This window comes from Protopterus annectens, chromosome 11.part0 (assembly GCF_019279795.1).
Source record: "Protopterus annectens isolate FY-2018-M chromosome 11.part0, PAN1.0, whole genome shotgun sequence".
Classification (NCBI taxonomy): domain Eukaryota; kingdom Metazoa; phylum Chordata; order Ceratodontiformes; family Protopteridae; genus Protopterus; species Protopterus annectens.
In genome coordinates this window covers 219,507,790-219,530,937 of record NC_056745.1, presented here as the reverse complement: position 1 = coordinate 219,530,937, position 23,148 = coordinate 219,507,790, and the positions used below count along the sequence as shown (strand labels likewise).

At 41.6% G+C, this 23,148-nt stretch overlaps 1 protein-coding gene across 3 annotated transcripts in view; it reads right to left on the bottom strand.

Moving 5' to 3' along the window:
- The window catches only part of NR2C1 (nuclear receptor subfamily 2 group C member 1), a 781,592-nt gene that overhangs the window by 540,530 nt on the left and 217,914 nt on the right, over positions 1-23,148 (bottom strand). For all 3 annotated transcript variants that reach the window (XM_044087641.1, XM_044087639.1, XM_044087640.1), the window contains exon 3: positions 21,765-21,840. In XM_044087641.1, the coding sequence (XP_043943576.1) occupies positions 21,765-21,809 (45 nt within the window). In that variant the 5' untranslated portion in view covers positions 21,810-21,840. The remainder of the gene's footprint in view (positions 1-21,764; positions 21,841-23,148) is intronic.

The window sequence follows — 23,148 nt, the reverse complement described above, 5'->3', positions numbered from 1 at the left end:
CGACAATCTGATATAGACCCGAATACTGAATAAAAATTGAGTTTTCCAAAATAAGGCCACAGATTTTCTACATAAAACTGTAACTTACTAGCCTGGTTCCAAGGTAGAGAGGGCTGGATCCCTGACTTTGACCCAGACAACTGGAATTCAATTCATGGCTTTAGCACTAGAAAATCCAGGCAAGGAGGAAGAGAAGTCACCCACTCACCTCTCCCAGGGAAAGGGCATGGCTTGTGTACACTAACAGGTGCACAGGGAGGTACAATCTCCTTGGCAGAGACCAAAGAGACCACCACTCAAGCTGCAGGGGGAGGGACATGGCTGCATGCCCCCTGTATCTCTTCTGGTGCCTGCTGTTAAAGCAGGAAATAAAAAGCAGAAAAAAAGACTCAGACCACCTCTAATGGCAGTCTTATTTATGATCTCATATTATCAGCTCTCACCTGGTAAATGAAGCAAATGGGCTAAAAGACAAAGAGTCTGACAGTTAGCAGCAGCAGGGGCAAAAATATATATAAATTATTTCGCAGCTTTTGCTGGCATACAGGGAGAAAGCCCTGATTATGACCCAGGTGACCTAGGTTAATTAGTGTTTCAGATATCTGCTGGAGCTAGTGTGGGTATGGAAGATAGGCATTCCTGTATTGCTGAAGAACAGGGGAGACAGACTGGGGCTGTTCAATGTTACAGTCCACTAAGGGAGAATAAGTGACAAAAGGATGGTCCTTGAGAGGATGTTTAGCCACTGTACACTTTACTCCTGGTACACAGGAGTGTGCACTCACATAGGAAGGACATAATAGCCTCAGCACTGAAACCTTAAGGCCTATAATGTACATACAAACTGCAGGAATGCTGACACACCACCCCACTTGACTGCCTGGAGAATGGCCCCTCAAAAGAGCTCTCACCTCTTGCTGGGAATAACCAATTTGAGGAAGCAAACAGGCTCAAGTCTGACTGCAGGGAGATTGATGGCTGTCGGGGGGGGGGGGGCAGAAAAACATACAAAAAAGAAATGTAAACTATGTTTCCCATAATTATGCACCTATTTTGAAGATGTAACATAGACGAATTAATTTTTTATTTATTTAGTTTTTGTAAAATAAGCAATGAGAAACGTGATGTGATTAGTACCATGGAAACCTTGAGGAAGAACAAAAGAGTTAAACATATAGGACAAAGTGTTGTGGCTTATAGCCACTTTTCAAGGGAGACCCGAAGTGGTATTTATACTGATTAGTAGAAATTTGGCCTGTACACTGGGGAACTTCCCCCACATTTTTTGATAAGTACAGTGGGATCTTTTACATCCACCCGTGTTACCACTAACTTAGGCATATGGAAAGTACAGTCGTGTATACTTACCATAAATGTAGATGTTCGTGTATTCACCATTGCAGTCATCACATTTGGGTTATCTGCTTGCAGTAGCCCACAGTCGGACTGATTATCAAAGTCTTGGGTCCTGTGTTGGTTGCTGTCTCATCTTCCATGACGTCAGGTAGTCAGGGGTATAAAGCATGAAGCCGATGCCTTTACATCAGTTTTTTTAGATGTCAGGTGCTCCCCTAATGGGAAGCAATTAAATATATATATATATATATATATATATATATATATATATATATATATATATATATATATATACATACATATATACAATGGTATACCTCCAACAAAAAAGCAAATGTACCAAAAAGCTTTTAAGCATAGTAAAGGAGAACAGAGGTATAGCCAAAAAAAAGTCAGGGGGCTGGAGGGAGGGTAACCAGGACTGCAACAGTGAATACACTCTAACATCTACATTTATGGTAAGTGTACACAACTGTACTATGTTCTTCATGTTTCACTGTTGCAGTCATCACATTTGGGTAGATTCCCAAAGCTAAGGATGGGAGGAGGAAATTAGATAGCCTTAGGATCAGCTATAAGGTCCTGCAAGACTGCAGTGGCAAAGCCAGCTCTGGATTTAGAGAAAACAGGCAAATGGTAATGCTTGGTGAAAGTATGTACAGAACTCCAGGTAGCAGCTTCTAGGATGTCCCTGGTAGGGACACCTCTGAGAAAGGCTGTGGAGGTAGATGCAGCCCTGGTTGAATGGGGGTCTAATCCCCTGTGGAATAGGTTTTCCATGGTGCTTATAGCAGAAGTGAATGCAATGGCCTATCCAAAATGTTTTGCTTTGAAATAGCCTTCCCCTCTGCCCCTGCAGCAAATGCCACCAGCAGTTGTTCAGATTTCCTTTGAGGTTTAGTCATGTCCAAGTAAAATCTCAGTTGTCTGTGCACATCTAAGGAGTGCAGTATGCGTTCCCCTTTGTTCTGTGGATTAGAAAATAAGGCTGGTAAATGAATGGACTGATTAAGAGCCACACTGGAAACCACCTTGGGCATGAAGGAGGGATTGGTCCTAAGGGACACTCTGTCCGCATGAAAGATGATGAAACGCTCCACTGCCATAAGAGCCTGTAATTCAGATACCCTCCTTACTGAAGTGATTGCTAAAAGGAAGGCTGTTTTCCAAGAAAGGAATTTCAACTCTGCACTTGCAGCTGGCTTAGAAGGAGGAAGAGTGAGTTTTTCCAAAACAAAGTTAAGGTCCCAGGCTGGAGTTGGGGCTCTCCTGGGTGGTCTTAAGGTTTTGGCCCCTCTGAGGAACTGCTTGAGCAGTGGATGAGAGAAGAGGGGTGGTTCTGTTTTGTAATGAGCTGAAATGGCTGCGGCATGAATTTTAATGGAGGAAAAAGAAAGGCCCTTGTGAAGCATCTCAGTTAAGTATTGTAGAATCTGAGGTAAGTTGGGCGCTGCTGTGGCCATCTCTTGAGTTTGGTTCCAGGCACAGAATCTTTTCCATTTTTTAGCATAGGGTTTTCTAGTACTAGGCCTCCTTGCCTCCAAAATGACATCCAACACTTGTTTACTGAGGGATGGTAACGGAGAAATTAGATAATTAGCCATGCTGCCAGGTTCAGGGTTTGAAGCTGAGGGTGCAGAATCTGGCTGTCCTGCTGAGACAGCAATGTAGGGGTCTGAGGCAGGTGCCATGGAGCCAGCAGTGACACACTGCGCAAGAGGGGATACCAGTGTTGGCGTGGCCAATCTGGTGCAATCAGTATAGTCCGTGGTTTGTCCTGTTTGATCTTTAGTAGTACTTTGGAGAGGAAAGGCAGAGGGGGAAAGACATAAACTGACAGATTTTTCCAGCTGAAGGACAGAGCATCCACTTTCCAAGCTAGTTTGTGGGGAGTCCTTATGCAGAATTTGTCCAATTGGTAGTTCTGGGGAGAGGCAAACAGGTCTATATCTGGGCTCCCCCATTTGTTTATCAACATGTTGAAAGTCTTTGGTTCCATTTTCCACTCGTGTGGGTCCATGAGATTTCTGCTTAGTTCGTCTGCCAGTGTATTTAGTTTTCCTGGCAGGAATTGAGCCTGTAGATGCACTTGGTAGCTCAAGGCTGTGTTCCACAGAGCCATGGCTAGTCTGCAGAGGGTGTAGGAATGGGTATCCCCCTACTTGTTTATGTACCACATAACAGTGGTGTTGTCCATCTTTACCATTAATTGTCTTGGAAGAATGTGGTCCTTGAAGGCTGTCAGCATGTTCTGTACAGCTAACATTTCTTTTTGATTGATATGCAGGTGCATTTGACTTGGGCTCCATTTGCCCTGAATGCACTTCCCTGCCAGGTGAGCCCCCCATGCATACTTTGATGCGTCTGTTGTTAGGATTTGGGTGGCAAGGGGTAGAGTGAATGGTAGTCCCTTGTTTAGGTGGCAGGCCTCTGCCCACCAAAGGAATTCTAACCATAGGAAAGGTACGATAGGAATCATTGCTTCTAGATCTTGAGAATGTTGACACCATAGGCTTTTTAGATACCACTGTAGTTTCCTCATATGCAGTCTTGCATATGGAATTAGTAGAATGCAGGAGGCCATAACCCCCAAGGCTTGTAGTATTTGCCTTGCAGATAGCATGGTCTTTGTGGCCATTAGTTTGAAGTAAGTTGTCAAATGAATTTGTTTCTCTGGCATGAGGAAAGCCATCTGGGAAGTTGTGTTCAAGCTTGCTCCCAGGAATATAATTTGTTGAAAGGGTACCAGATGTGATTTATTTTCGTTTATGGTGTATCCCAGACAAGTTAGCACCTTTTGTACAAATGCCAGATGATTCAAAAGTATGTCCTGGCTTTCTGCCTGAATTAGACAATCGTCCAGGTATGGGTATATTTGAATTTTTCTTTGCCTGCAAAATGCAATGACTGGAGCTAGGCACTTTGGCTTATCTACTGCACCCAGGGTATTCACAAAGGGCAGTGCAGAGAACTGATAGTGCATGTAGCCTGCTTTGAAACGTAGGTATCTTCTGCAAGATTCCCTGATTGGGATGTGAAGGTAGGCTTCCTTTAAGTCCAATGTTGCCAACCAGGCATCTTTGCCTAGCATAGGAAGCAACTGGTAAAGAGTTAGCATCTTGAATTTTGGAATCACCAAAAAAGTGTTTAAGATGGAGAGGTCCAGGATAGGGCGCCAAGAATTGTCTTTTCTGGGTACCAGGAAAATTCTTGAGTGGAAACCTTGTCCCTTTTCCACTTCTGGTACAGTTTGAATAGCCTTTATGCTTAAGAGAGAGAGAGTACTAGCTTTTGAGCCTCTGCCCACTGATTTGGGGGTAGATCTGGCCAACTGTTTGGGGTTGGTAATGTGTGGAAGTGAAATCTGTAACCTTGGGAAACTATATTTAAAACCCATTTGTCCTGGGTAATGAGCTCCCAGTTTTTGGCCTACAGAGCAGTCTTTTCCCCTAAAGGAGCAGTCAGTTGAGAAGTGCTTGGAAGTTTTAAAGTTAATTCATTGAGACAGCTTACCATAGGGGGGAGTCTTAGTACTCCCTGATTTGGAAGCGGAAACCCCCCACTACTTAGTCCTGTGCGTACCCTGTGACTGAAACCTGGGGGTTCTACTGGTTCTGGGTTTGGACTGAGAAGGCCTGGAAGAGGCAGGAAAGGACCAATTCTTAGACGGCCAATGCCTACTAAATCTTGGAGGCTGTACTTGTAGGAACTCCTTAACAGTTTGCATAGATTTAGCTTTTTCCTCCATCTTTTTAAGAACTTCTTCTTCTTTGTTGCCAAACAGGTGGTCCTGATTTAAGGGAACATCCATTTAGCTTTAACATGATCTGGCAAAGATTGCTCCTTAAGCCAAGCATGCCTTCTAAGTACAGACCCAGTGACAGCAGCCCTGCAAGATGCTTCTAATGAATCAAAACCACATTGCAAAGTATGTTTTCCAACTTGTTCAGCAGAATGCATTAAATCCTGTAAATCTTTATTTTCAGCAGTCAGGAATCAACATAATGTTCTGTTTAAGCAATCCAATAATAAGTTGCTGATACTTTAACATGTGGAACTGGCCAAGGTTGCAGAAGTGTATACCTTCTTACCCCATCTATCCAGCACCCTCTATCAGAAGGGGTAGGATTTTTGGCAGTAGCAGCCTTAATGCCATGGGTCCCTGTGAAATGGTCACAGGATCTGCAGCAGAATTTTTAAAAAGGAACTTGTTGAGAGTCAGGAACCCTGTAATATATCAGGTTTTCTGGGAGCAGGAGGCAAAAAATCAGGGGCCAAACTAGATTCCGAAAAGGCATCATCAACAATGTCTAGTACAGGAGAGACAGCTAAAGGCCTGTCTTGAGGCAGGAGTAAGAAATCCCTAAGCCACTTTTAAGAATCAGAGTAATCCTGGCTTTCCCAGTGGAAATGCTCCCTAAGAGTATGCAAGGTTTCACCAAAAGAGAAATCCTCTGGAGGAGAAGCAGAAGGAATAGAGTCTTCTGCATCAGAATCCTCATAGGTAGATAAGGGTAAATCCTGGTCATCAGAAGAAACAGAAAATTCAGAACCCTGGTCAGAAGAATCATAAGCAAATTCAGTCCTAGGTCTCTTAGAAGGGGAAGGTTGGCTTCCCCTGATTAAAGTAATAAGGTCTTCAGCCATTCTTATAATTTGTTTTTTAGGCATATAGGCCTGAGCATGCAGTCTGGGCATCAGATTTCTAGATATGGTTCGAGTTTTAGGCCTTAAAGAAGAAGGTGGCATCGGTTTAATATGCAAGTCAGAAGGCCTGAATACACCCTCAGAAGCTGGTGCCTGCACAGCGGCTCCGGACCCATCCAAGGTAGAGACATCCGCAGGTTCCACAGTTGAAGCATCTCGCGGCATACCGGACTCTGAATGGGTCTCAGTAGAGGCCTGCAAATCTGAAGTAGCAGGTATCAGGGGCTGCAAAAGTGCCTCACTGAGTACCGGCGAAGTGGCGACTGGCTTAGGAGAATCATCATCGGCAGCTTTGGACCTAGGCGGCCTGTCTCTGTCTTTATCTTTGCGTTTTTTTTTTCGGAATGTCGGTAGTCAGATGGCTTACCGAAGACATATCTGGATAATTAAACCAAGAACAGAAATATTTAGAAGCATAAATATAACAACGACGGATAGTTTGTTGGTTAAATAAGGCACAAAACCGACCGTGAGGTACGTCGTGGTCAGGGCCTAAGCAAGGAATACAGTACAAATGAAAATCTTTATGAGGTATTTGCTTTCCACAAGAAATGCAATTATTAACTTTTACTGATATCCGTAAAGAGCAAGAAAAAGTTTCCCCAACAGGGTACTTAGCTTTAGTTGAAGACTTTGGTTCTGAAACTCAAAAACAAAAATTTCAGGAGTCAGCCGACCGGCACTTGTGAACTGCTTCTGCTTCGGGCACCGCACAGCAAGAAAGACTGATGTAATGGCGTCGGCTGCATGCTTTATACCCCTGACTACCTAACGTCATGGAAGATGAGACAGCAACCGACGCAGGACCTAAGACTTTGATAATCAAGCCGACTGAGGGCTGCTGCAAACAGATAACCCAAATGTGATGACTGCAACAGTGAAACATGAAGAACATCATCAATTTAACTTCTCTTTCAAAGGATGATATATCATATGGGTGGTATAACTGTAGTGCGGCAGTTAGTGCACGGAATTAAGGTTATGAGTTCCTGTGCTACAGAGTTTGATTCCATCAACCTTCATTTGCCTGTTGTGTTACCTTGAACAAGTCAATTGACCAGATAGTGCTTTGGAACAACAGAAAATGTAAGGTCTTTAATGCTCTATTGACTGCATGGCTAATAACTACCTATGAACCTATAATGTGGTGGTCCTGCAAGATGCACATTTCATAGGCACAGTGTGCTTTGAAATGTGTTCCCTAATCTAGACTGTAGCATTATAAGTGACTGCCACTGCCAGTGCAAACAGTCTGAAAGGGGAATGCCAAAACAAACTGTACAGATGGCTTAACCAGCTGACAGATCTGTGCCAAGTTTTAGGAAACAAAATATAACTATCCGTGGAGCCTTATCTTGAGAAGACTACAATTTTGAGATCCAAAGCAGGGCTCTCACATGAAGATGAATGTGAGGAATCACATGTGGTAGCTGCTAAGTGTCCCACCAGACACATGGCTGGAAATGTCTGAGTAACTGTGACAGAGCCGGTGCTAAATTCATAAGTCATGCATTTTTTGAGAAAGATGATGGCTGGCTATGAGAGAAGTGGATGCCAAGGCAGAAAAGACACTACTACAAAGTCTTCTTTAGCCAGCTGTTAGAAAACACTACAAGGGACAATGAAGGTGGTTCAGACAGAGAACTGGAGAATAGGGTAAGTAATATGACTGTAATATAACAGGGGGCAAGAAGTGAAGTAATAGAGGGCAGCCAATATGGGCAGAGAGAATTTTATTTTATTTTTTTTGTGACTGAAAACAGTCATAAAGGCGATTAATAAGCCTGTCAAATGAAGCAGGAGGTGCTGCAGTGAAACAGCTTCAGAACTGACATAGTAAAACATGTAGAAAAGTGTTAAAAGTAGTCAACAAGGTGATGGCAGCTGACGCATGCTGTGCTGTATACAAGCATAAAAGACTTATCACAGGAAACAAATTAGATTTTTAGCACATAGGATCAGAGAAGTAACAGGGACATACAATGATAGAGGCCTGGAAACAGCATTCTGAAAATTGTTACTCATGCCAGCAGCCACCGTGTCACAAAATATGAAGATTACAGACTATGATGACAGCTTCTTGCAATGAACAAGGAAAAGGAGATTTGGGTGATTATGAAGATGGAAAAAAGCCTGGTAGAGGGGCTAGATCTATAGAAATGTCACGTTCCATTACAGCCTCGTAGGAACATTAAGAATGAATAGTATAGGTATGCCCCCATGATTGTATCTTTAAACTGACATAAAAGGTGGTATGTCAGGGAAGCAAAAAAGAGAGAAGGTACCCAGACACTAGGCAGATGAAGAAAACTGACAGACACAAAACATAGCACAGAAACAAACAAGGCTAACTCTCAGCATGGACTTTTCCATTAATATATAATGGAAGGGCTCTGGGGCAGCTGCAAACAGTGACGCAAGAAGGGAGGATTGAAACTGCTGGTACTGTAAAAACAGGCTAGACCAAGAAATGGTAGGATATAGAGATGCCTTGGCACAGACTATTTCAGAAATGAGATATGAAAGGGACAGAGAATGTACGTTGAGCTACTTAAGGGATAACATCAAATGCAAAATCATAAAGAAGAAGGAGGACAACTACCCTACAAAATGTGCAAGGGAGTGGTGAGGGTTAAGAGCTATGAACAGTACCCTAACAGCTAAAGGAAAGAAAACAGGCAAGGTGATAGTGGTTCCATAGAGAGCATTAGCCCCTCCCCTCCAAAAAAAAGTCAAGGGAGAACAACAGATTCAGGCTAGAATAAAGGTCTTGCAATGAGTCTTTTCATGACTTATTAATTGAATTCAGAACACTCGCCAAAGCATAATCAAATACCATGTGACTATAGAAAGTACAGTTGTGTACCTACCATAAATGTAGATGTTCGAGTGTATTCACTGTTGCAGTCATTACACTTGGGTTATCCTGCTGGCAGGCTACCCGCTGTCGGCCTGAATTCCAAAGTCCTGGTCCGGCATCGGTTGCTGTTGCCTCTTCCCTGACGTCAGTGTGCCAGGGGTATATAAGATGCAGCAGATGCCATTTTCTTCAGTTTTTCTTGCCCCAGATGTCAGGTGCCCCCAAAAGGGTAGGCTAAAAATTCTGCTCATAAAAAAGCATGCACATTACTTTCATCTACAAGCAAATACACCACATAGGTTGTATAGAATAGAGAAGTTCAGACAAGTCCCAGCAATGAAAGGGGGATGGTGGGAGGGTAACCTGGACTGCAACAGTGAATACACTCGAACATCTACATTTATGGTAGGTACACAACTGTGCTATGTTCATCGTGTTTCACTGTTGCAGTCATTACACTTGGGTTGAATCCCAAAGCTGAGTTTGGGTGGCTGGGCCTAAATAGAATTAGGAGTGGCTATGAGGCCCTGCAGAACTGCAGTGGCAAAGCCTGCTCTGGATTTAGAGTAAAGAGGTAAGTGGTAGTGTTTAGTAAAAGTGTGCACTGAAGTCCAAGTTGTAGCCTCCAAAATGTCCTTGGTTGGTACTCCTCTGAGGAAGGCTGTTGAAGTGGCTGCTGCTCTGGTAGAATGTGGCCTAATGCCCTTAGGCACTGATTTGCCATGTTGTGAACAGCAGAAACGAATGCAGTGGCCTATCCATTTTGAAATAGTCTGCTTTGAAATAGCTTTTCCTTGCGATCCTGCAGCATATGCCACTAAGAGTTGCTCAGTCTTTCTGAAAGCTTTAGTTTTGTCCAAGTAAAAGCGTAGCTGTCTGTGTATGTCCAAAGAATGCAGAAGTCTCTCCCCCTTATTCTGCGGGTTTGGATAAAAGGTAGGCAAATGTATGGTTTGGTTAAGAGCCACACTGGACACTACCTTAGGCATAAATGTTGGGTTTGTCCTTAGAGAAACCCTGTCCGGATGGAAAATAATAAAAGGTTCCACAGCCATTAGTGCCTGTAACTCTGAGACTCTTCTTGCTGAAGTTATTGCTAGGAGCAGAGTTTTCCATGATAAGTATTTTATCTCAGCTGTATTGGCTGGCTCAAAAGGAGGCAGTGTGAGTTTTTCCAAGACAGAATTGAGGTCCCATGCAGGTATTGGAGCTCTCCTTGGAGGTCTTATGTTTTTGGCCCCTCTGAGATACTGCCTTAGCAGTGGATGTGAAAAAATAGGTGGGTTTGTATTGTAATGAGCTGAAATGGCAGAGGCATGGATCTTAATTGATGAGAAGGATAGGCCTTTGTCCAGCATCTCAGTTAGATACTGTAAAATCTGAGGAATATTTGGTACAAGCGTGTCCATTCCTAGTGCCTGGTTCCAAGCACATAATCTCTTCCATTTTTCTGCATAAGACTTTCTGGTGCTGGGCCTCCTGGCCTCCAAAATAGCATCCATAACTGCTTTAGAGAGAGGTGTGTTCTGAATGATTACATTATCCGCCATGCAGCCAGATTTAGGGTTCTGAGTTGGCTGTGCAGGATCTGATTGTTTTGTTGGGTCAGCAAATGAGGAATTTGAGGTAATGTCCCGGCTGGGCCTTGAGACAAGTTCTTTAGGATTGGGTACCAGTGCTGGCGTGGCCAGTCTGGAGCAATCAGGATCATTTTTGGCTTCTCTTGTCTGACTTTTAGGAGTACCTTGGGGAGGAGAGGCAGTGGAGGGAAGGCATATACTGTAAGGGCTTTCCAGCTGAATGATAGGGCGTCCACTTTCCATGCTTGTTTGTGGTAAGTCCTTGTGCAGAATCTCTGTAGCTGGCAGTTGTGAGGAGAGGCAAATAGATCTATGTCTGGGCATCCCCATTTCCCTGTTATCATGCTGAAGATTTGTGGATCTAGTTTCCACTTGTGAGGAACCATGAGGTTTCTGCTTAGTTTGTCTGCCAGAGTATTTGTCTTTCCTGGCAGGAATTGTGCTTGCAGGTGTACTTGATAAGTCAATGCTGTGTTCCACAAAGTCAAGGCTTGTCTGCAGAGGGGGTAGGAATGTGTGCCTCCTTACTTGTTTATGTACAACATGACTGTAGTATTGTCCGTCTTTATCAGCAGTTGTCCTGGATGAAGTAGGTCCTTGAAGGCTGTCAGGGCATTCTGTACAGCTAGCATCTCTTTTTGATTGATATAAAGATGCATTTGGCTTGTGGGCCATGTGCCCGGAATACATTTTCCTGCCATGTGTGCCCCCCAGGCATAATCTGATGCATCTGTTGTTAGTGTCTGCCTGGCTGTGGGTAAAGTGAATGGCTGTCCCTTGTTGTGGTGACAGGCCTGTGCCCACCATCAAAACTCCTGTTGCAGGCAGGGAATGAGAGTAATTAATGTTTCCAGGCTGTGACAATGTTGAGTCCAAACACTTTTTAGATACCATTGTAGTTTCCTCATATGGAGTCTTGCATATGGAATTAGTAGAATGCAGGATGCCATGAAGCCCAAAGCCTGCAGAATTTTTCTTGCAGATAACTGGGTCTTTGTTGCCATCATTTTGAAGTAAGAAGTCAGTTGCCTTTGTTTGTCTGGCGTGAGATAAGCCATCTGGGCAGTTGTATTTAAGCTTGCACCCAGGAATATTACCTCGAGAGGGTACCAGTTTTGATTTATTTTCGTTCACTGTGTACTCTAGGCAAATTAGTAATTTTTTTACAAACGCCAGATGCTATAATAGAATGTCCTTGTTCTCTGCTTGTATAAGGCAGTCATCCAAGTAGGGATATATTTGTATTCCTCTTTGTCTGCAAAATGCAATTACTGGTGCCAGGCATTTTGTGAAGACTCTGGGTGCAGTAGACAAGCCACAAGGCAGTGCAGAGAATTGGTAGTGCATTGAGCCAGCAATGACTCTGAGGTATCTTCTGCAAGATTGTCTTATTGGGACATGCAGGTATGCCTCTTTGAGGTCCAAAGTTACAAGCCAAGCCTTTGGGCAGGAGCTGCTGCAGAGTCAACATTTTGAATTTTGGAACGTCCAGAAAAGTGTTTAGAATAGACAGATCCAGTACTGGTCTCCAGGCTTTGTCCTTTCTGGGTACCAAGAAAAGTCTTGAGTAAAATCCTTGTCCCTTGCTCTTGCTGTGGTACTCGTTGAATACCCTCATGTCCATAAGGAATGAAACTTGCTTTTGTGCCTCTGCCCATTGATTGTGTGGCAGGTCTGGCATACCTTTTGTCTTTGGAAGGGTGTGAAAGTGGAACCTGCAGCCCTGAGATATTATAGTCAAGACCCATTTGTCCTGGGTGATCATGTGCCAATCTTGTGAAAAAAGTATTAGTTTTCCCCTAAAGGGTGCTGCCAAAAGAAGAGTGTTTGGCATTGGCAGAGGAAAGTCATTGGGACTGTTTCCTGTATGGCTGTGATTTGTCTTCTCTGCTTTTGGAGGTAGAAGCACCCCATTGTTTAGGCCTGTATGAGCCTTGGGGCTGGGATCTGCCTCCAGGATGTCTGTATCTGTCTCTTTGTGGCCTGTCTGACACTGGAAAGGACCAATTCTTAGATGGCCAGTTCCTGCTAAATCTGGGTGGCTGTACCTGTAAGAAATCCTTAACTGTCTGCATAGAATTTGCTTTATCCTCCATTTTCTTCAACACCTCTTCTGCCTTAACACCAAACAAAGTATCATGCTGTAATGGAGCATCCAATAACTTTGTTTTAACATGATCAGGCAGATTCTGTTCCTTTAACCAAGCATGCCTTCTAATGACAGAACCCGTGACAGCGGCCCTGCAAGAGGCCTCCAGTGAATCAAAACCACATTGCAAAGTATGCTTTCCCACTTGTTCAGCTGCATGCAATAAATCCTGCATTTCTTTCCTTGTTATCAAAACATTCAGAATTTGTCAACATTTTCTGTTTTAGCACTGACATTAAGTATTGCTGATATTTAATACGAAACTGACAATTTAAAGCCCTTACAGCCAAGGTAGCAGAAGTGTAAACTTTTTTCCCCCATCTGTCCAGTTCCCTAGAATCCCTATCAGAGGGGATAGGGTTTTTTGCAGTGGAAGCCTTGACCCCTTTGGGACCCTGAGATATAGTTTCTAGGTCAGCAGCAGGGTTTTTATATAGAAATTTATGAGAGTCTGGAGCCCTGTAGTATCTGTCTGGCTTGACAGGTGCAGGGGTTAAAGAGTCAGGAGACCGGTCGGACTCTGAAAATACATAATCTACAATGTCTAGAACAGGTGGAATAGCAAGAGGTCTGTGCTGAGGTAGTAAAAGAAAGTCTCTAAGCCTTTTCTTAGATTCTGAGTAATCTTGGCTCTCCCAGTGAAAATGCTCCCTCATGGTATGCAAGGTTTCCCCAAAAGAATAATCCTCAGGATGAGAGGCTGAAGGAATAGATTCTTCAGCATCAGAATCCTCATAGGGAGGAAGAGAGTATCCCTGTTCAGAAGAGGAGTCAGAGGAAATGGAAACCTGATCAGAAGAGTCATATTCGGTCTCTTGCCTAGGCCTCTTATCAGGAGGGGGATGGGAACCCCTGATCAAAGTAATTAGGTCTTCAGCCATTTTAAGCATCTGTTTCTTAGGCATGGAAGTCTGTCCAGGAGAATGCTGTACTTGTTTCTTTGTCTTTAGAGCTGTTTTAGCCTTCGCCTCTGAAGCTGAGGTTTGCTTGACATAGAACTGTGTAGGTCTGAAAACACCCTCAGAAGCCGATGCCTGCTCAGCGGCTCCGGACTCATCTGAGGGAATAGTTTCCGAGTGTCCAATACCTTGAGTATCCAGAGGCCTAGTCGGCTCCACATGGGAGTCAGAAGCGGCCTGTGGCTCTGAGGTAGCGGGCGTCAGGGGCTGCGAAAGCGCCTCACTGAAAACCGGCGAACCAGCGACTGGCCTAGCAGAGGCCTCGTCGTCAGTTTTGGACCTCGGATGTCTGTCCTTTTCCTTGCGTTTTTTACAAACTACGGTCGTCGGTTGTTCCGACGGCATTATATAATTAAATGTTCGGCCAAAGTAATGAAAGGCAAAATCGTACTGATGCTTAATAGTTGGTTAAATCTAGCACAAAACCGACAGCTAGCAATGTCATAGTCTGGGCCTAGGCAAGGAATACAGTAAGAATGAAAATCCTTATGAGGTATTTGCTTCCCACAACAAATACAATTGTTAACTTTTTCTGACCTCGATCTGGAGCAAGAAAAAAGTTTCCCCAATGGGGTACTTAGCTTTTTTGAAGACTTCAGATCTGAAATTCGATTTGAAAATCTCAGGAGTCGGCCGACTGGCACTTGCGAACTGTTTTTGCTTCGGGCACCGCGCAGCAAGAAAGACTGAAGAAAATGGCGTCACTGCATCTTATATACCCCTGGCGCACTGACGTCAGGGAAGAGGCGACAGCAACCAACGCCAGACCAGGACTTTGGAATTCAGGCCGACTGCGGGTAGCCTGCCAGCAGGATAACCCAAGTGTAATGACTGCAACAGTGAAACACGATGAACATCTCAATAACAGCAACAAGCAAAGGTTCCAGATCCAAGGAGTGTGAACAGCATAAAAGAATGTGTGGATGCAGGTGATAAGCATGGTTATGTAGTCAATATATGAAGTTACAGGTTTCATCACCACAAAAAAAAACTCCTTTCCAAAGTACAAGAATTTTAGGATAAAGATGCTTAACTGATGGAAATGACAAACAAATCATAGAACCCACTCAGGAGGGCCCTTGACGTTGGATATACAGCTGCCATTCACTAACTGTAAACAAGTATAAGGAATAAAGTAAACTTCATGGTTTTAAAAGTTATAAGAGGAGCATAAATACGTAACTACATACCTCCCAATGGGACTGCTGAGAAAAACTGTACAACTGCAATAATGAACATCCTCTATGCTTTGACTTGTAGCAAGACACTTAAAACTATTAATGTATAAAAACTGTGAACATTCATCCTATTCTGAAGCAGTCTGGTTTCTATTCAGAGATGGCATACTTTATTCCTAATACTTACTGAAACGCCCAAGCCTTCTTTTTCATGGACCACTTTTCCCCACTTCCATTCACTTCATTACTTACCTGCTTACAAATTTTCCTCATTCAATCAATTAACTATCTGCTTATATCACTTATATCCCCTATCCATATCGACTATTAAATTAGCCTCACCCTTGCTTGGTTATTTCCTCTACTCTATCTAGAATTATGTATCTTTTGTGCTGCTAAATCTCACAATTAGGGATATCTATATACCTGTACCTAAAAGAACAATAACAGATTTGACTGCAGAAAGGGAAGACCTATTAGAAGTATGTTTGGGTTTGTCCTCTACTCTGAGGCATGGCAACAAGGGTCCAGCACCAACAGAAAGTCAGTCAGTACTTGGTGGTTCACCCACATCCCTATCCTCGGGCATAACAATGTCATCAGGAAGGCCATGGTAGCCATTAGTCCTAAAGAGCATGGCAGAGTCCAAGTTTAAACCCCACACTTCCTCACTCAGAAAGCCAAGACTACAATCTCACAGGCCCTCTCAAAAAGTTAGGAATGACTTACACTTGACAGTGTCTTACTGTGGATTAATTAAGAATTTCATCCAAGTTAAAATGACAGAGGACATTTTCCAAATTAGGGTCTTCCCTGGGGAATGCTACCATGGGAGCATGGAACAAGGATCAATACACTGATTCCCTGGACTGGGCGACTAAATGGTAGTTTTACAAGTAAAAGCTCATCAGAGGACTCTTTTCCTACAAGGCTTTTCCTTCCATGGCCAATACCTTGGTAAACACTCTGGGATCTGAAGAAATTCCAAATGGCAATACTTTGAAATAAAAGTGATGACAACTGACAGGAAACTTGAAGAAGCTACTGCAAGAACCACAAATATTGATATGACATACTTGTAAGAACCAGAAATACTGACATGCAATAGACATCCCTTATTTTCATTGATATCATCCAAGCACCCTGTGGGAGCAACAACATGATGTCCTTCAGGGTTAGCATGCAGAACTGGGTGTGCTGGCTGAAGCTGTTGAGACTCAGAATGGACTGAAAGCAGCCCATCCCATTTGGGAAAATAAACAGAAGTAAAACCGCTACAACTCCTCTATCATCACAATAGTCTGTACAGCTCCTCTAAACATCAGAATCTGGTCCTATCCTAACAGTGTGAACACTATAAGATAAGATAAGTGCAGCCTTATCTGTCACTGAAACTCTTCATGGGGAAGACTGGTGAGTGACAAGACGTTGCCACAGGTGATTACGTCTGAAAATCACAAATAATTTAGGACAAATCTCCAAGACAGTACAAACTAAGACAACTGTTACACCATGGACAGCCTTAGAACACAATCTGGCAGAGTAGCCAGAAAAGTCATCCTCTTGGATGACTTGGCTGGCACCAGAGGAGGAAATACCGGTGACATTTGCATTTGAACACGTTCCTCAGATTGCAAAAAGATCTCTTCTCTTTTTGGGGTTGGCCAGGTGCAGAAAAAAAAAAAGAGGAGATGAGGTACTGTGCATGCCACAGAAGTCTTAGGGGGCCATCAACCAGATCTTGGACCATCTGGGCAAAGTACATCTTCCCCAAAAAGTAGACATGCACACTTTTGCTTAGAGTTCCTCCCTGAGCATACCTCTCAGCCTCTTATCACAAGAAATCTGGACAAAGCCAAAAATTATTTGGGGTGGGGGGCAAAGGCCTCAAATCAGTGGTATAGTTTAAATATTTCTCTTATAAACTTAGAAAGCTGCTAGAATACCATGTTATGCATTATAATGCATTCTGAAGGATAACAAGTCTGAAACTCAAAAGTATGTCATTACTTAATGAATTCAATCCTTAACGACTTACCAGATAAAACAGAAAATTTTATGAGGGATAGACCTAAAATATGAAGCAAAAATCTGAACATTCTGTGAAAATCTGAACAGTTAAGAGGTATGCCCCTAAGGGAAGATTATTTCAGTCATGCTATTCTTTGCAGGCACACACAACAGCCTATAACCATTGATATTGCATCAAAGTCAAAACTACAACTGGGCACATGACATTCCTACTGTGCATAGTACAGACAAGATCTCACAATGTTTCTCCTTTAACCCAGATTCAGGGAGGTGATTGAATCTATCCAACACATTTCTTACTATGTGGACATAGAACTGAGTCAGACGAGACAAACAATTCAGGGCATAATGGCCCAGTGTTGCAAAGGAGTACGCTCCCTTGCCACAAATATCCAAAGTGCTAGACTAGTCAAGCAGCAGGAGGGCAAAATACTGTGGCCTAAGGGACCTATTCTGGCCCACAAAGATTACACTGGAGTCAACACTGCGACATTTTGTGAGTTGATCTGGGGGCTTATAAAGACGATTAGCCCTTTTCAGGGCCAAAGAGGAACAGACAGAATGCCTTCCGGCTTTTCTCATGACATTTCCAATGACAGACTACAGGAGTAAAATAAAATAAAGGTCCTCAGGATTATTTCAACAAAAGCTCTACCAGATATTTCATGATAGAAGGAATAGGTGTCAAAGGTCAGTATAAACTGTTTCTTTTGGCATCTTCAAAAGGAAGTGTTATCTGGTAATTAAGCAGAAGACAAAGCAGGCTCATTACACTTGTCAATCTCCAAGATGGAAGCCTCAACAGCCACAGAGTCATTAAAAAGCTTGGTAAGTAAGGGAGTAACATGACCCCCACTATCCACAGCAAGAGATTTTGTGGCAACAAGTATGTGGCAGATGGGAAATGGGCATCAAAAGACCAGGCACATTATGTTAGATCATGCACTACCCAAAAGTAGCAAAAGAAAGAGAGGGAGGGGCGACATTCCACGTCTGACACAGACTTCAAACTGAACCCCCTAGATGTGTACTCCTGCATCAATGACTCATGCTCTTGGCAGACAAGCATTTGCTTGAGGAATAGTCCCCAGGACACAAACCTTTCAGCAGGACAACCAGATATTATTGCCTCAGTCAGGGCCTGCTGGTCAACATAAGCATAGGTAGAAAAGGCTAAGCAAAAAGAACAGTCCAGGGAACAGGACTCTGGGAGATGAAGGTGCACCTCCCTAATCTCAAGGTCTCTGGCCATGGCTGAAGGATGGTTAGGACTTGAACTCTTGCTAGCTAAGGCTAAGTGCACTACCTGAATATTCTTGGGAGCAGGATGAATACCAGACTTAAATTTGGGTGGATCAGGCCTGGACTTGGCCCCTGAGTGGCAGTCCTTGACTGGTGAAGAAGAAATACTCAGCCAAGGATCTATCAAAGAATGTCTTTAATGTTAGATCTCCTTGCTTGATGATCATGGGAGAGAAAGGTGGCATCAGGTACTGCTCCCCACCCTGCCTCTACGAATTTCTGAAATTTCTCAAACTGCAGTATTTCATCTCTTAGTAGTATTCTGGTCATCCTGTCTTTATGGAGATCACTGTCCTCACAAAATGCTCAGAGCATCCAATGTACCCGAATTTTACTCTACACAATATATCAGCTACTCAGCTAACATGGCACACAGTAATGCTGTCTTTAAATCCATAGAGATGATACTTTGCCCTGTTCTGTAGACTTTCCTTAGCTCCTTGATACTACTGTGACATACTCCCAATCAGTTTGACTCAGCTTTTATTATAGCCAATTATTACAAAGCTTATTATAAAATAGATGAAAGTAAAATGAGCAACTGTTAAGACAAAAACAGCTAACATACATACTAAATAAAATATATTTCACCATATAAATGAAACAAACTGTTAAGATGCCAATTTAAATAAAATACACAGGTATTAAGAGTATGTCTCCTTCTGTTGTAACCTATCTCTTAATTATAAAAATAGTACAAAACAAGCAACACAATTCCCAAAAGGCTCTAGATAATCCAGAAAATGGTCAACTAGCCAAAAAGAACAAAACTGCATCCCAGTCTACACAGAAATAAGCAACACTCCAAACATCAACCTAACTGCCAACTAAAAACAGTCCAAACCAAATCTAGGATGCCCACATGTAGGAGGCCCCATTCACTAGGCAAAATATCTAGCCAACAAGCTGACAAGGATAACAGCTTCTTCAAAATTTAGATGCCCAAAAGTCTAAGCAAAAGCAAAAAAGAAAGACGGGATAACCCAAATGGGCTAGCTTAGAAAATGTTAAGACAGCATTATAAACATCATGACATGATAAGATGAAGTATTTAGATGTATGGATGGAAAAGGATTCTATTATGGCAGTAAGGATATGTGGAAATGACCACACAAAAATAATACAAAAACTTAAAAACCAAAAGCTCTTAATTATGGATACAAACAGTAAAATACAAGCAGTGACAATTACAATAGGTAAGGCATATTTGTATCATCCAGAGGAGAAATTGTGGACAAAAATGAATAGAGTTTGAATGAAAACTTCTTAATATGGTTTGATTACTTTTATATAAATGCAAGTTTGGCTATGTCACAAATGACAATTCAAATAAAAGTGCTTTAAAAATAATTACTAAAGAGTTGAAAGAATTTTTTTTTTTGGGGGGAGCAAGACTTAAATGGGATAAGTTGATCCTCCTCATATTACAAGGTGATTTAAGGGTACTTGATTTAAATGGATATTTAAGAGTTATGCAGTTAAGGCTCACAAAAATAACACAAGCAGAAAGTTATAAATCAAAGTGGAAAGGGATGATGATGATGATGATGATGAAACAAGAAGGAAGTTTGAGAAATAAGGAGAGAGACAGTAGCATTTTGGATGAAGATCCTTAAAGAAAAAACAACAACCTACAGTATATTATATTCTTAAAGTAGCAGAAATTATTTAAGAACTAAGCCAATTTAGCACTGGAGAAAGGAAATGTTGCCAATAATAATGACTAGGAGTACGGGTACAGAAAATAGGCAAGAGGGGGTTGGAATTTACTGGAAAATATTTGGAAAAGTGAGTTTGGCACAATGGTTAAGGTCTTCACCTCACGGACACAAAGTGCAGGGATTGATTCTGACTTGGGTTATTGGCTTGGCTTAAAATGGCCCTTCTTGGCAGTTAGCCAAATATTCACCTATGAACCTAGGTATTGGGAACAAATATCTAGACAGGCAAATGTTAACAGAGTGGGAAGAGGCCAAACAGAAGTTTGGGCTGCAGGTTAGAGACACCAGGGACTGATATCAGAGTACAGGCAAAAAGAAAGAGCTAGGGGAGTGTTAAGTGAAAGACCAACACAGGTAGAATTTGTAGTCGAGTCTGGAACAGAAGCTGCTGATAAGAAAGGAAAACTGGTAGGGCATAAAAAAAAGTGCATGACAAGTATAAGAATCGAACAGAGTTGGTCAGAAAAGATTGGGAACAGACAGACTGGAAAGGCAATTTACAAAAAAACAATGGGAGAACATCCATAAGGCTCCCAACCATGTAACAATGTCTGGAAGATTTGGGAATTTTGCTTGGAAATGCTTGCATATGTATTTTTATACCCCAAACAGACTACAAAGAATTTTTTCCTCAGATGGATTGCAATTGTGTGAGGTGTGATGGGAAACAGAGAGGTAACTTAGAAAATGTTTTTGCAGAGTATAACAAGTTGGCAGATTTTAAAATTCCTTATAAAGTACTCTGTCAGAAATGTATGGGGAGCAAATGGCTGTAGCTAAGGAAATTACTCTTTTGAGATGGGACACAAGATTTGAGATGCCTAAACACAGTAAAACCTTACTAAATTTAATGTTACTGGCTGCCATAAAAAAAGCAAAGAAAACGGAAATCAAAACCTAAACTGGCTCTAACGGAGGCACTGACTATTGTAAAGGAGATAAAAGAATTGGATATAGAATCATTAGAAAGGGAAGGAACAAATTACATGCAAATAAATGGAATTTGTGGGACTGATACATGCAGAATAATGATCAAGAGGAGGAAGAGTGTGGTTTAAGGGTAAACAAGAATTGAGAAATTAATGTATTGCAGGAGTGAATGACAACTATTAAAAAGGAAGAAAACGTGTGTAATGTATAATACATGTAAATGAAAATGATAATATATTTTTGTTTTCTATTAATGCATGTGTGCCTATGTCACAATTGACAATTTACTTAAGGTGTTTAAAAAAAAAAACATTGTAAACACTAAAAGACAGGTCACTACAATGCCAAACCAGTCTGACCTCCCAAAAACTGAATGTTCCACAGTACTGCAAAGATGTCAAACTGCCAGTCAGTCCTCCCACAACACACACAAGTGCATTCAATAATCTAATCCATCACATAGCCCAAGAACATTCAATGAACCACAGTGAAATGACCATAAAAACAGCTAACACAGTTATGTGTAGGCAGTCATCTGCTGCTAGCATCGGTACATGTGCAGGAATCACTGCAATATTTTAAAGTAAACTGGTACTTAATTTTAGAACTAATAATTTCGGTGTAAAATATACAGTCTCAAAATATGGGTAATTTAAGTAACTTAAAATATTTATTGAGTGAAGACCGTAAAAAGCACCTTTCCAACTATTGTGTACAAATTACTTCTTTTGCACTGTTCTGAACTCCGCCAAATTTAGTGCTGTTACACTGCATTCTGTGTGGCTACTCATATTATTGTACTCAAACTGTTTAATCTGGACAGCACTTTAAAATTTAAGAGAACAATATACAAATTCCGTCCTTTCTGAGGAGTCATCCAATATAGACACTGAAAAGAAGGAATGCCTGCATTTACCAGTTCGATGACAGCAATGCTCTGCTGTACTACATGTATGTAGCTACAAAATGATAAAATATAGCAATGGCTTACCTCTCCCATCTGTTGTTCGATAATCTGATGTGTCATTTCTTCCATAGTTAAAACAATGTTTATTCATCTGCTCTTGCTGCAAGAAATGAAAAGTAATCAACAGTACATTGCCATGATAAAAAAAGATAATATGCAAATCCTGATGACAAAAACTCAAATTCATATTATGGTCTATGTTCCTTATATTTCATCTGATTTTGCAAAATTCATCATTTTCATATATTGTCAGTGTGTGCCCTACAAAACACTGCGTTGCAATAAAAGCATGAACATAGTGAAAAGGTCAAGATTTGAGGGGAAAGAGAAGCTAAGTGAGGAACTCACTGCAACAATTAATCTTTGAAGTTACGTTTTGCAGGAGATTTACAGACTGAGATATTCCCTACCACAGATATTACTCACCACTGTTTATTTTCAAGTTGTCCTACAATGCTAATGATGTTGTCATATATCAGTGCAGACTATAAGAGGGCAGCACCATCCTGTCATGTCTTGCTGTTTTCTAGCTCCTACTCATTCACTACTTGTTGTTCACAGTAGTCATACAGATTACAGTCTTTATTCAATTAACAATAAAAATTCATGACAGGCAAGAGTTGATAAAGATGAAAATGTTATGGACTTGATGCAAAAGATGCTTCTGAAAGGCAACAGTTATGGTGAGCTTTCAGACTACCACCAAATGTGCAAAGCTTGATACTGTGAGTCCCAACACTTTGGGAAAAAAAGTGAATTCCAAAACTCACTATTACAACATTTTAAGTATTCCAGAAAATAAACCCACCAAATCCAAGGACTAATGGATTATACAGAAAAAATACAAAAACGCTTCCAAGTATAAGTATAATCCAACACACGACCAGGGTAATATAAAAAGTTCTGTTTTATATTATAAATGGTAAGCGCTTTCACAAGGAACACACCTTGCTTCTTCAGACCTTTAATAAATGCAAAAAATACAGAAAATTGCACCTTCTATTTAAAAAACAAGCCTCCAGTCCCATGAAGAGAATGGTTGACATCATGCTGCTTACACTTGCTACAAAGCTCCTTAAAGCAACATTGTATCTAAAAGTCCAGAACACAGTTACAGAGCACTAAGTTTTAAGTAGCATTGTTTCCTTATGTGTAAATCAGCTCTATAGCAGCTGCATTCCTATTCTAAACAAGCTTGCTCTATTAAAATTATATGAGATACATGCAAAAATAAAAATAAAATATATATTTTACTAAAAATGCATGTATTTATATAGTTTCTCACACACAATAAAAAAAGGTTAATTTCTATATGCTCATTTAAAATAACAATGGAACAACAACACTGAAACTGAAATGGAATGGCATGCATCTAATATTTATCTGTGTGTGTGTGTGTGTGTGTGTG